This window comes from Tachyglossus aculeatus, chromosome 3 (genome assembly GCF_015852505.1).
Source record: "Tachyglossus aculeatus isolate mTacAcu1 chromosome 3, mTacAcu1.pri, whole genome shotgun sequence".
NCBI lineage: Eukaryota > Metazoa > Chordata > Mammalia > Monotremata > Tachyglossidae > Tachyglossus > Tachyglossus aculeatus.
In genome coordinates, this window is record NC_052068.1 from 17203215 (window position 1) to 17218060 (window position 14846).

General features: G+C 44.4%; 1 protein-coding gene across 1 annotated transcript in view; it reads left to right on the forward strand.

The window, feature by feature from the left end:
- The window catches only part of FRMPD2 (FERM and PDZ domain containing 2), a 145877-nt gene that overhangs the window by 67526 nt on the left and 63505 nt on the right, over positions 1 to 14846 (forward strand). The window contains exons 12-15 of the mRNA XM_038744340.1: positions 1528 to 1666; positions 7696 to 7848; positions 12027 to 12212; positions 13422 to 13578. Of these exons, the coding sequence (XP_038600268.1) occupies positions 1528 to 1666; positions 7696 to 7848; positions 12027 to 12212; positions 13422 to 13578 (635 nt within the window). The remainder of the gene's footprint in view (positions 1 to 1527; positions 1667 to 7695; positions 7849 to 12026; positions 12213 to 13421; positions 13579 to 14846) is intronic.

Genomic DNA, 14846 nt, shown 5'->3' on the forward strand with positions numbered 1-14846 from the left:
ATCCTATCCCGTCTGGACTACTGCATCAGCCTTCTCTCTGATCTCCCATCCTCGTGTCTCTCTCCACTTCAATCCATACTTCATGCTGCTGCCCGGATTATCTTTGTCCAGAAACGCTCTGGACATATTACTTCCCTCCTCAAAAATCTCCAGTGGCTACCAGTCAATCTGCGCATCAGGCAGAAACTCCTCACCCTGGGCTTCAAGGCTCTCCATCACCTCGCCCCCTCCTACCTCACCTCCCTTCTCTCCTTCTACAGCCCAGCCCGCACCCTCGCTCTCGCCTGTCCCGCCATCGACCCCCGGCCCATGTCCTCCCCCGGGCCTGGAATGCCCTCCCTCTGCCCATCCGCCAAGCTAACTCTCTTCCTCCCTTCAAGGCCCTACTGAGAGCTCACCTCCTCCAGGAGGCCTTCCCAGACTGAGCCCCTTCCTTCCTCTCCCCCTCGTCCCCCTCTCCATCCCCCTCAACTTACCTCCTTCCCTTCCCCACAGCACCTGTATATATGCATATATGTTTGTACATACCTATTACTCTATTTATTTATTTTATTTGTACATATCTATTCTATTTATTTTATTTTGTTAGTATGTTTGGTTTTGTTCATTGTCTCCCCCTTTTATACTGTGAGCCCACTGTTGGGTAGGGACTGTCTCTATATGTTGCCAATTTGTACTTCCCAAGCGCTTAGTACAGTGCTCTGCACATAGTAAGCGCTCAATAAATACGATTGATGATGATGATGATGATAGTCTCATCTGTCTCGCCACTGACCTGTTGCCCACATCCTGCCTCTGTCCTGGAATGCCCTCCCTCTTCATATCTGACAGATAATTACTCTCCCCTCCTTTAAAATCTTATTGAAGGCACATCTCTTCCAAGAAGCCTTCCCGGACTAAGCCCTCATTTCCTTTCCTATCACTCCCTTCTGCATCGCCCTGATTTGCTCCCTTTATTCACTCCTTCCTTCATTCATTCCTTTAATTGTATTTATTGAGTGTTTACTGTGTGCACAGCACTGAACTATGTGCTTGGAAAGTACAATACAGCAATAGAGACAATCCCTTTATTTACCCCTGCCTTCAGCCCCACAACACTTATGTACATATTTGTAATTTGTATTAATGTCTGTCTCCTCCAGTAGACCATAAACTTACTGTGGGAAGGGAATGTGTCTGCAACATTATGTTGTACTCTCCCAAGCATTTATTATAGTGCTCTGCATACAATAAGCTCAATCAGTCCATCACATTTATTGAGCAATTCCTGTGTGCAGAGCACTGTAGTTAGCCCTTGGGAGAGTACATTATAACAATATAGCAGACCTGTTCCCTGTCCACAATGAGTTTACAATCTAGAGGGCTATGAGTGATTGATTCCTGCCCCCCGACACATCTCCCATCAAATCATCACGTTTCTACTGAGATTTTAGTTAGTTGGATGGTTTTCTATCACCCGAGTGTCTCTGAAGGTTTGCTGCCATACGTTGTTTGGGGTCTTTCATTCTCCCACTCTTTATTTCTCAGACACGGCCTGACGAGACATCAATTTTACCTGCAGCTTCGGAAAGATATTCTGGAGGAGCGAGTGTACTGCAGTGATGAGATGTTGTGGCAGCTTGGCTCGTTGGCCTTACAAGCAGAATTTGGCAATTATACTGCAGAGGTACAAATCAGGATGCTTCTGACCATCCATCTAGTCCTGGGCCAGGCGAGAAATGAAGGCAGAGTGACTCCAACTTAAGTTGGCTTAGTGGATAGAGCACAGGCCTGGGAGTAGAAGAACCTGGGATCTAATCCTGTCTCCACCACCTGTCTGCTGTGTGACCTTGGGCAGGTCACTTCTCTACTCTGGGCCTTAGTTTCCTCAACTGTGAAATGGGGATTAAGACTGGTGAGCCCCATGTGGGACAGGGATTGCAACCAACCTGATAACCTTGTATTTTATTATTATCTACCCTATTGGTTAGAACAATGCTTGGCACAGAGTCAGTGCTTAACAAATACCATTATTATTAGTAGTAACTATTAAATAATATTTTTATTAAGTGAGTCACCACTCATTCAATCACATTTATTGAGCGCTTACTGTATGCAGAGCACTGTACTAAGTGCATGGGAAGTACAGATTGACAACATTGAGCGCTTACTGTATGAAGAACACTGAACTAAGCACATGGAAAGTACAAATCAACAACATACAGAGACGGTCCCTACCCAGCAATGGGCTCATAGTCTAGAAGGGGGAGACAGACAACAAAACAAAACAAGTAGACAGGTGTCAATACCATCAGAATAAATAGAATTATAGCTATATATACATCATTAGTAAAATTAATGTAGTAAATACATACAAATAAAATAGAGAAATATTTATAAATATATACAAGTGCTGTGGGGAGAGGAAGAGGGTAGGGCAGAGGGAGGGGGGTGATTGAGAGGGGAGGAGGAGAGGAAAAAGAGGGGGGGCTCAGTCTGGGAAGGCCTCCTGGAGGAGGTGAGCTCTCAGTAGGGCTTTGAAGGGAGGAAGAGAGATAGTTTGGCAGCTGTGAAGAGGGAGGGCATTCCAGGCCAGAGGTAGGATGTGGGCTGGGGGTCAACAGTGGGACAGGTGAGAACGAGGCACAGTGAGAAGGTTAGCGGTGGAATGGTGGAGTGTGTGGGCTGCGAAGTAGTAGGAAAGAAGGGAGGTGAGGTAGGAGGGGGTGAGGTGATGGACAGCCTTGAAGCCGAGAGTGAGGAGTTTTTGCTTGACGCCTAGGTTGATTGGAAGCCACTTGAGACTTTTGAGGAGGGGAGTAACATGCCCAGAGCGTTTCAGCACAAAGATGATCCGGGCAGCAGCGTGAAATATAGATTGAAGCGGGGAGAGACGGGAGGATGGGAGATCAGAGAGGAGGCTGATGCAGTAATCCAGTCGGGTTGAGATGAGAGATTGAACCAGCAAGGTAGCGGTTTGGATGGGGAGGAAAGGGTGGATCTTGGCGATGCTGTGGAGGTGAGACAGACAGGTTTTGGTGACGGATTGGATGTGTGGGGTGAATGAGAGCGTGGAGTCAAGGATGACACCAAGGTTGCGGGCTTGTGAGAAGGGAAGGATGATAGTGTTGTCTACAGTGATGGAAAAGTCAGGGGGAGGACAGGGTTTGGGAGGGAAGATAAGGAGCTCAGTCTTGCACATGTTGATTTTTAGATGGCGGGCAGACATCCAGATGGAGATGTCCTGAAGGCAGGAGGAGATACGAGCCTGGAGAAAGGGAGAGAGAACAGGGGTAGAGATGTAGATTTATTTTAATGGCATTTATTAAGCACTTACTATGTGCAAAGCACTGTTCTAAGCACTGGGGAGGTTACAAGATGATCAGATTGTCCCACAGGGGGCTCGCAGTCTTCATCCCCATTTTACAGGTGAGGGAACTGAGGCCCAGAGAAGTGAAGTGACTTGCCCAAAGTCACACAGCTGACAAGTCGCAGAGTTAGGATTTGAACCCATGACCTCTGACTCCAACGCCCGGGCTCTTTTCCACTGAGCCATGCTGCTTCTCAGGATTTGGGTGTCATCAGCGTAGAGATAGTTGAAGCCATGGGAGCGAATGAGTTCACCAAGTTCACTAAGAGTTAGTGCAGGAGGTGATTTCCCTCTAGACTGTAAGCTTGTTGTGGGGAGGAAATGTATCTATCAACTCTGTTATATTGTACTCCCAAGAGCTTAGTATAGTGCTCTGCACACAGTAAGTGCTTAATAAATATGAATGATTGATTGAGGTAGGTAGCCTAAGCAGAATTGTGATTTGGAGTCTGATTTGGAGAATAATAGTAATAATAGTAAAAATACGATAACAGTTAAGCACTTACTACGTGCCAGGCAGTGTTCTAAGCACTGGGGTAAATACAAGATAATCGGGTTGGACACAGCCCCTGTGCCACATAGGGCTCACCCTCTTAACCCCCATTTTACAGATGAGAGAACTGAGACCCGGAGAAGGGAAGTGATTTGCCCAAGGTCGCACAGCAGAGATGTGGAGGAGCTGGGATTAGAACCCAAGCCCTTCTGCCTCCCAGGCATGTGCTTTATCCATTAGGCCACGCTGTAGCAGCTGCTGATTTTAGAAAAACATCACCTGCTGCCTTATTTCTGTTCTTTGGCCCTTTTTTCTCCAAGAAGCATCCAGTCCATCATCATCAATCGTATTTATTGAGCCCTTACTGTGTGCAGAGCACTGTACTAAGCGCTTGGGAAGTACAAGTTGGCAACATATAGAGACAGTCCCTACCCAACAGTGGGCTCACAGTCTAAAAGAAGTCCAGATTCTCCTGTGGCTTCATAATAATAATGATGGCATTTATTAAGCGCTTACTATGTGCAAAGCAGAGATGGTCCCTACCCAACAGTGGGCTCACAGTCTAGAAGGAGCAGACAACAAAACAAAACAAGGAGACAGGCATCAAAATCGTCATAACAAATAGAGTTATAGCTCTATGTGCATCATTAACACAATAAATAGAATCAGCTATAGACACATTCCCTGCCCACAATGAGCTTACAGTCTAGAGGGAGGGAGACAGACGTGAATACAAATAAATAAAATTACAGATATGTACATAAGTGCTGTGGGGTTGGGGTAGTGGAAGAGCAAAGGGAACAGTCAATCAATCAATCGTATTTATTGAGCGCTTCCTGTGTGCAGAGCACTGTACTAAGTGCTTGGGAAGTACAAGTTGGCAAAATATAGAGACAGTCCCTGCCCAACAGTGGGCTCACAGTCTAGAAGAACAAGTCAGAGAGACCCAGAAGCAACATGGCCTAGTGGAAAAATCATGGGCTTGAGAGGCAGAGGACCTGAGTTTGAATTCCAGCTCTGGATGAGTCACTTAACATCTCTGTGACTCAGTTTCCTCAACTGCAAAATGGGGATCCAATGCCTGTTCTCCCTCCTACTTAGAATGTGAGCATCCTGTGAGATGGACACTGCATCCAAACTGATTAACTTCCATCTACCCGAGTGCTTAGAACAGTGCTTTAACACATAGTAGGTGCTTAACAAATACCGTTGAAAAAAAAATGACCTCAAGCAAATTGCTTTAGTTTCTTCTCTAAGAGGTACACTAGGTAACTGCTGAATTTTGAGCTTTGCAAATGGCTTCCTGGAGATTATACTTTCCCATAGATGTTTGTGATGAGTTTACAGGATAAAAGTTCGGAATAGTGAAAATATCTTCCCAGAGGTCAGGTAAATGTCAGCTTTTTCCTTCTCCAGGTCCCAGTTTGGTGATTGTGAGGTCCGAATCTCAGGATCGGTTATCGCCAGGCTAACAGTCCAGCCCTACATGAAAGAGGGCTGCTCATGAACCCAAGAACTACAGTGGTCTAAAGTACCAAATTATCACTTTAAAGTCGTGTGACAGGAAAATATTCTTATGACAATCTATAAAATACTGGATGTGGTTTACATTTATTTCTAAAGGAACAAGATAGGAAGTGGGAGAAGCCATGTGGCTAAGTGGAAAGAGCATGGGCTTGGGACTCTGAGGTCGTGTGTTCTAATCCCAGCTCTGCCACGTCATCTGTGTGACTTTGGGAAAATCACTTAACTTTTCTGTGCCTCAATTAGGGAGGCCCACCCCCGCCGGAAGTTCTCCTCTTCCCTATATCTAATAAAAATAATCATCATAACGAGGGTATTTGTTAAACGCTATGTACCAAGCGCTGTTCTAACCTTTGGGGGAGATCCAAGGTCATCAGTATCTCAGAAGTTTTCCTTTTTCCCCTCCTCCCCCTCCCCATCCCCCCCGCCTTACCTCCTTCCCTTCCCCACAGCACCTGTATATATGTTTGTACATATTTATTCCTCTATTTTATTTGTACATATTTTTTCTATTTATTTTATTTTGTTAATAATGTTTTGTTTTGTTCTCTGTCTCCCCCTTCTAGACTGTGAGTCCACTGTTGGGTAGGGACCGTCTCTATATGTTGCCGACTTGTACTTCCCAAGCGCTTAGTACAGTGCTCTGCACACAGTAAGCGCTCAATAAATGCGACTGAGTGAATGAATGAATCATCTTTAAAATGGGGATTAAGACTGTGAGCCCCACATGGGACAACCTGATTACCTTGTATGTACCCCAGCGCTTAGAACAGTGCTTGGTACACAGCAGGCGCTTAACCAATACCGTCATTAATTTAATTCTTGCCAAACTCCGGTTTAAGGAAGACTGATGTTGTAGTACCCATCCAATACAGACCATTTATTCTAACACTGTGGAGTGCTGGGTACAAACAGACTTGTTCTATTAAACCAATGTCCCCTAAATACCTAAAACATTCTAGCAAAAACCCATAGTGAAAATACCTGCTATGGTAGAATTGGTTATAATACCCAGGTTATTCCTTCTCTTTATCTTTAGCTGTCCTGTTGGATGAATAACGTGGGCCAATTTGAAATGCACTGACCAAGAGAGATGTTCCCATGGAAATGGTTCTCTAAACCTCCCTTTGGGACCTCACTTGGCCTTAGCAGCAGGCTTGTTTCCTCAGAATTCAGGGTACAACCAAACCCCATCCCCCTGGCCTGGAATGCCCTCCCTCCGCACATCCGCCAAACTGGCTCTCTTCCTCCCTTCAAAGCCCTACTGAGAGCTCACCTCCTCCAGGAGGCCTTCCCACACTGAGCCCCCTCCTTCCTCTCCCTCTCCTCCCCCTCCCCATCCCCCCTGCCTTACCTCCTTCCCCTCTCCACAGCACCTGTATATATGTATATATGTTTGTACGTATTTATTATTCTATTTATTTATTTTATTTGTTCATATTTATTCTATTTTGTTAATATGTTTTGTTTTGTTCTCTGTCTCCCCCTTCTCGACTGTGAGCCCATCATCATCATCAATCATATTTATTGAGCACTTACTATGTGCAGAGCACTGTACTAAGCACTTGGGAAATACAAATTGGCAACACATAGAGACAGTCCCTACCCAACAGTGGGCTCACAGTATAAAAGAGATATGTACAAGTAAAATAAATAAATAAATAAATAAATAGAGTAACAAATTTGTACAAACATATATACATATATACAGGTATACATATATACAGCCCACTGTTGGGTAGGGACCGTCTCTACATGTTGCCAACTTGTACTTCCCAAGCGCTTAGTACAGTGCTCTGCACGCAGTAAGCGCTCAATAAATACGATTGATTGAATGAATGAATAATGTTAATGCTAAGTAGCACAATGCTTTTCTAATATCTACCATTTCTTTGGACTGTAGGCTCCTCGTGGGTAGGGAATGTCTCTACCAACTCTGCTACGTGATATTTCCCCAAGTGCTTAATATTGAAGCAGCGTGGCTCAGTGGAAAGAGCCTCGTCTTGGGAGTCAGAGGTCATGGGTTCTCATCCCAGCTCTGCCACTTGTCAGTTGTGTGACTTTGGTCAAGTCACTTAACTTCTCTGTGCCTCAGTTACCTCATCTGTAAAATGGAGATTAAAAGTGTGAGCCCCACGTGGGACAACCTGATTACCTTGTATCTACCCCGGGGCTTAGAACAGTGCTTGGCACGTAGTAAGCACTTAACAAATGCCACTATTATTATTATCATGATTATCATTATTATTGTAGTGCTCTGCACACAGTAAGTGCTCAACAAATATGATTAATCGATCAATTGATTCCCTGCACGTTTTGTTCCTCCAAGGTGCGGGATAGGAATTATTTTCGGGTTGAAGACTACCTTCCGGCGAGTATGATCGAACGGGTGACCGTACGCTATGCACAACAACAGATCTCAGAGATGCATCGTCTCCTCTGCCCTCTCTTTGTAGAAGAAGCTGAACTGGAATTTTTAAAGGTTTGGTGTGTTGTTACCTAAAAGAAAAAATATCGTACTTTATTGTTCTGATTCGTTCATTTAATATTTATTGAGCACTTACTCTGTGCAGAGCACTCTACTAAGCGCTTGGAAAGTACAATTCGGCAACAGATAGTGACAATCCCTACCCAGCAACAGGCTCACAGTGTAAAAAGGGGGAGGTTCTGATGTTCCTGATTTTAAACTCCAAAGCACTACAGTTATTTCACATCCCTCTCCCATTGGCTGACTCCCTGTTGCCTATCTGCTTTCTTCTCCCATTACATCCAAACTCAGTCAGTTGCATTTATTGAGCAGTGACTGTGTGCAGAGCACTGTACTAAGTGCTTGGGAGAGTACGATATAGCAATAAACAGACACATTCCCTGCCCACAGCAAGCTTACAGAGTTGGTGGCCTGTTTGTGCAGAAGACCCCTCAAAATTGAATCTTTGAGCAGTCAAAGACTGTAAGCTCGTTGTGGGCAGGGAATGTGTCTACCAACTTTAACAATTACGTGGTTATTATTGTACTCTCTTAAATGCTTAGTGCAGTGCAGTTGTGAACAATGGGGAGAGCAGGTATCTTATCCCCATTTTACAGAAGAGAAAACCGAAGCATTATGAAGGTACCTGACTTTCCTGATTCTCCCGCCTTTGTTCCCTTACTCAAGCTGTTCCCCAGGCTCTCTCCCTTCTTCCCTCCATGAGATAGACCACAAAGAGCCCCGTATTCAAAGCCTGCTTACAATCCCATCTCTACCAACCAACTTTCCCCGATTATTTCTAACCATCCTGAGCCATATCATCCTTCCCGCCAAACTAAGACTTCTGAACACATTTAACACCGCTTAGCACTTATGTCTATGTGTCCTCTTTATTTTGGATCTCTCTAGTGTAAATCGGTTAATATTTGTCTCCTGGGAGTAATTAGTTCTTTGTAGGCAAGTAACATGTCACTTCATTATTCTGTACATCCCAAGCACTGCACCACTACTACTGTTATTACTACAACTACATTGTGAGGTGGCATTAGAACCAAAGCCCCCTGACTGCTAGTCTAATGCTCTTTCACTAGGCCATACTGTTTTAATGTATGCCAGATTGTGTTGGCTTAGGTCAACAAGCAGCATGGCATAGTGGGTAGAGCACTGCCCTGGCATTCAGAAAATCATGGGTTCTAATCCCGGCTCCTCCACTTGTTTGCTGTGTGACCTTGAGCAAATCAATTTCTCTGGGCTTCAGTTCCCTCATTTGCGAAATGGGGATTGAGACTGTGAGTCTCATGTGGGACGGGGACTGTCCAACCCGATTTGCTTGTATCCACCCCAGCACTTAGTACAGTGCCTGGCACATAGTAAGCGCTTACCAAATACCATTATTATCATTTTTAAGTGGTTTATGCAACATCTGCTTATCCAGTCTTCTTTGGTATATAATTTTTTTTTTTATTATTATATTCAGGCACCCTCCTAAGCACTAGGGGCTTAGCTAATCAAGTTGATCAAGTTGATCGAGTTGGACACAGTTCCTTTCCCAGGGTACACAGTCTTCATCCCCATTTTGAAAATGAGGTAACTGAGGCACAGAGAAATGAAGTGACTTGACCAAGGTCCACAACAGACACAAGTGGCAGAGCCGGGATTAGAACTCAGGTCATTCGGACTCCCAGCCCCGTGCTCTATCCACTAGGCCATGCTGCTTCTCACCTTAGTGCAGGACATTCCCTGGAGCCAGCTATTGTCCTTTACTCACATCTTCATCTGGACCTCAGCCCCTCAGCACTTATGTACCGTCTTTATAATCTACCATGTCCTCTAGTGCAATCTGGCATTTCCTTTGGGACCCTCTATATGGATGTTCTTCCGAAAACCCCTCAAACTAAATCTGCCCCAGACGGAACTCATCATCTTTCTACCCAAACCCTGTCCTCCTTCTGCTGTTCCCATTTCTGTAGATAGTTCCACTATCTTCCCTATTTCATGAGCCCCCTTCTACCTCAATTCGCTACACTCCTACTACGACCCTTCCTGCCCACTTAGGTCCTCTAATTCTAACCTTCTCACTGTACCCTGATCTCATCTATCTCACCGCCGACCTCTGATCCATGTCCTCCCACTGTCCTGGAACCCCCTGGTCCTCCTCATACCCAACAACTATTCCCTCCACAAGCAAAGCCTTACTGAAGGCACATCTCCTCCAAGAGACCTTCTCTGATTAAGCCCTCCTTTCCTCTTCTCCCACTCCCTTCTGCATCACCTTGACTGGCTCCCTTTATTCAACCCTCTCCCATCCCCCCTCCAGCCCCACGGCACTTATGTACATATCTGGTTTTTTATTTATTTATATTAACGTCTGTCTCCTCCTCGAGACTGCATGCTCATTGTGGGCAGGGAATGTGTCTGTTATGTGTCTGTTATATTGTACTCTCCCAAGTGTTTAGTACAGTGCTCCGCACATAGCACTTAATAAATACAATTGACTATCTGATGAGCCCTTTACTTTGGCATTATACTCAATTCATCTCTCTCGTTCAACCCATATATTCAGGGTCACCAAATCCTGCCAGTTCTATCTGCACAACATAACTACAATCCATCCTTTCCTCTCCATCTAAACTGCTACCACAGTTATACAGGCACATAGAGTAAACTGCATCAGCCTCCTCTCTGACCTCCTTGCCTCCTGTCACTTTCCTCTCTAGGCTATTCTTAGCCACACTGCCTGGGTCATTCTTTTTTTTCTAAAAAAACATTCAGTCCACGTCTCCCCACTCTTCAAGACCCTCCAGTGGTTGCCTATCCACCTCTGCATCAAAGAGAAACTCTTTACCAGAGGCTTTAAAGCACTCAATTTGGGGAAGCAGTGTGGCTTAGTGGAAAGAGCACAGGCTTGGAAGTCAGAGGTCATGAGTTCTAATCCCGGCTCCACCACATATCAGCTGTGTGACTTTGGGCAAGTCACTTAACTTCTCAGTGTCTCAGTTACCTCATCTGTAAAATGGGGATTAAAACTGTGAGCCCCAAGTGGGACAATCTGATTACCCTGTATCTGCACTTAGAACAGTGCTTGGCACACAGTAAGTAATAATAATAATAATAATGATGGTATTTGTTAAGCGCTTACTATGTGCAAAGCACTGTTCTAAGCGCTGGGGGAGGATACAAGGCGATCAAGTTATCCCTCATGGGGCTCACAATCTTAATCCCATTTTACAGATGAGTTATCTGAGGCCCAGAGAAGTGAAGTGACTTGCCCAAAGTCACACAGCTGACAATTGGTGGAGCCGGGATTTGAACTCCTGAGCTGACTCCAAAGCCCGGGCTCTTTCCACTGAGCCATGCTGCTGCTTAACAAATATCATCATCACTATTATTATTATTATTTCCTATTTTACCTCCTTAATTTCCTACTACAGCCCAGCCTGAACTTTTCATTCCACTAACACCAACTTCCTCACTGTGCCTCAATCAATCAATCAATCAATCAATGGTGTAATAATAATAATGGCAATTATTAAGCGCTTACTATGTGCAAAGCACTGTTCTAAGCACTGGGGAGGTTACAAGGAGATCAGGTTGTCCCACGGGGGGCTCACAGTCTTCATCCCCATTTTACAGATGAGGGAACTGAGGCACAGAGAAGTTAAGTGACTTGCCCAAAGTCACACAGCTGACAATTGGCAGAGCCGGGATTTGAACCCCTGACTTCAAAGCCAGGGCTCTTTCCACTGAGGCACGTTGTTTCTCTTAATTGATTGAATATCGATTGAGCACTTACTATCTGCAGGCCACTGTACTAATTAGCATTTGGGAGAGTACAATACAACAGCAGACAAGTTCCCTGTCCACAATGAGTTTACATTCTAGAGAATTTACAGTCTAGAGAATCTTAATGTCAGTCACCCCCTAGACTGTAAACTCCTTGTGGGCAGGGATTATGTCTATCAACTCAATTACATTGTATTTTCCTAAGAGCTTAATACAGAGTTCTGCAAGCAGTAAGGACATAAATGCAATTGATAGGATGACATTGATTGACTTTGCATCTGATGAGTAAATTCAGCTGCTAAATTCAGCAAGAAACTTCAGAAAGTTGGCTGTTATTTAAATACAAAAACAGTGTTATACCCAAACCAGGTTACCGATCTCTTCTAATCTGGACTTTGCATTCTTTTCAGATGACCCAGCAACTTCCAGAATATGGAGTGCTCTTTTATCGAGTTTTCCAAGAGAAGAGACTGTTAGGAGGGGAGATGATTTTGGGGATTTGTGCCAAAGGCATTATCGTATATGAAATAAGGAACAGCAGCAGAATTGCAAGCTTACGATTCCAGTGGCGAGAAACAGAGAAAATTTACACCCACGTAAGAGCGGTTCAGTGGAGTAAAATTATTTTCTTTATTTGCTCTCTCTCTGACCTTTTTGAAAAAGGGCTAAATAGCCCATTTCCCCTTGAGTGCTCATCAGATCATTCTTTGGCATGCTGATGGCTTTGTTTTCTGCAGACTCCTTTTCCGTTTATATATTTGTCTCTCGGTATCAGTCAGTGGCACTTAAATTGAGTTCCTGTTATGAGTAGAACACTAAGCTGTCAACCCAATCTTTCTAAAACCTCTGCTCAAAGAGAACAGTTCCTTTTCTGTTCACTTTCTTCCAAGCTGGCCTGTCCATTGTTGTTGTTGCTTAACTGGCCATTGCTTCACCACATTGTTTGAGATGATGCCTAATTATACCTTTAAACTATTTTCTCTCCCTTACCGCTTACATATATGCCATTTCAGCTCACCATACCACAACTGCTAGGGTTTGGTTAGAGAGCACAGTTAAGGGTTGCACAATTCTGTGACAGCGCTCAACTTTGTTTTGTCAATAATAATCGGCGGTTGTGTGTAGCATTTCCTAGTACTACTATTACTGCCATTAAGTGCAGAGAAACTTAGATAATTAGATCAAATTCAGTTCCTGTCTCACTTCAGAGTTGAGGAAAGAAACTGAATATCAAGTGCTTAAAAGGTACAGATTAAAGTGCATAGGCAACACCAAAGGAAGAGGGGGAAATGAGGGCTTTGTCAGGTAAGGCCTTTTGGAGGAGATGGAATTTTAATAATAATAATAATAATAATAATGTTGGTATTTATTAAGCGCTTACTATGTGCAAAGCCCTGTTCTAAGCGCTGGGGGAGATACAAGGTAATCAGGTTGTCCCATGCGGGGCTCACAGTCTTTATCCCCATTTTCCAGATGAGGGAACTGAGGCCCAGAGAAGCGAAGTGACTGGCCCAAAGTCACACAGCTGACAAGTGGCAGAGCCGGAATTTGAACCCATGGCCTCTAACTCCAAAGCCCGGGCTCTTTCTACTGAGCCCACACTGCTTCTAAGACTGCTTCTAAGTCTAATAAGAAGTGGGGAGAATGTCAAAGAAAGAGAATAAGTCTTGCAGTATCTGGGAGAGATAATTTGGAGTACCTTGCTGGTGTTCAAGAGAAAAGTGTTCAGTGATTGCTAATGGAAATAAGTAAATCACAGACATGAAAAAGCCACAGCTGAGATTCTGTGGGTTTGCCTTCTTTAGCGAAAGAAGTTCACTGTTGAAAGCAGCTTCAGTGGGAAAAAGCACACTTTCATCACGGATACTGCCAAGACGTGCACGTATTTACTGGACCTCTGCTCTGCCCAGCATAAATTTAATGCTCAGATGAGCTCTGGACACTTTTATAGAGCCTCTTCAGGTGAGTTAACGTTTTAGTCCCTTTTCTGAAACACTATAGTAACTGGATGAGTGGCAATTTTAGTAATGTGTTGTATTGCAATATCAGAAACGGAATGTGTGGGGAAACTCACACAACTGTGTGGTCAGGATGTCTGTCCATGTGTTTAAGTAGCTCCTTCCCTGGCTCCCTCCCTCCTTGCAGCACGGCCTAGTGAAAAGAGCCCTAAACTGGGAATCATGGCTATGGGAGGACTCTCCGCTGTGACTGGGTGTAAGTCATTTAACACTCAGGGACTCAGTTTCCTCCTCTCCAAAATGGAGATAAAACAAACACCTGTTCTCCCACTCTCTTAGACTGTGGCCCCATATGGGGGACAGGGACTGTGTCCAATCTGATTCTCTTGTATCTACCCCAGAGTTTAACACAGAGTGGGTAAATAGCTCTGAATGCGTTGCTGCTGTTGTCTTATGCTGTCGAGTCGTGTCTGACACATAGGGATGCCACGGGCACATCTCTCCCAGAACGTCCCACCTCCATATGCAATCGTCCTGTTAGTTGATCTACACAGAATTTTCTTGGTAAAAATACAGAAGTGGTTTGCCATTGCCTCCTTCCATGCAGTAAACTTGAGTCTCCACCCTTGACTCTCTCCTAGGCTGCTGTTGCCCAGCACAGGGGAGTTTTGACTTGTGGCAGATTGCCATCCATTCACTAGCCACTATCCAAGCTAGGGATGGAATGGATATACTTGACTCTCCCTTCCATAGTCGAGACTGCTAGAGGACTGGAAACTCTCCAGTTGTGACCCTGAGAGATGTTTGAATACATACCATCATTTTTATCACATCCCCCTCCTTCCACCAGGAGCAAAGTTTGAGATCTTGGATGCTCCCTCAGGGAATTTTCCTGTTCTCTAGGAAGACTCCAGTGGAACCTGCTTTGTAAACTGAGGCTAACCAGGCATGAGACAATTCTCCTTAACCCATCACTATAGAGAGGTAGCTGCTCTAGCTTGATGGAAGTAGGTGGAAGCAAGAATTGTGTTGAGCAACTCATAGACATCTAGACTGTAAGGTCTGTGTGGGCAGGGGTTATCTCTCTTCATTGCTGAATTGTACTTTCTAAGCACTTAGTACAGTGCTCTGCACACAGTAAGCACTCAATACGACTGAGTGAATGAATAAATAAAAGGAATCCTGTTGACCCTCCACTGGATTTCCGATACCTGGATTTTAAAATGTTATTTCACACTGCTTTCTAGAGATTATTAATGTATTTTCATTTCT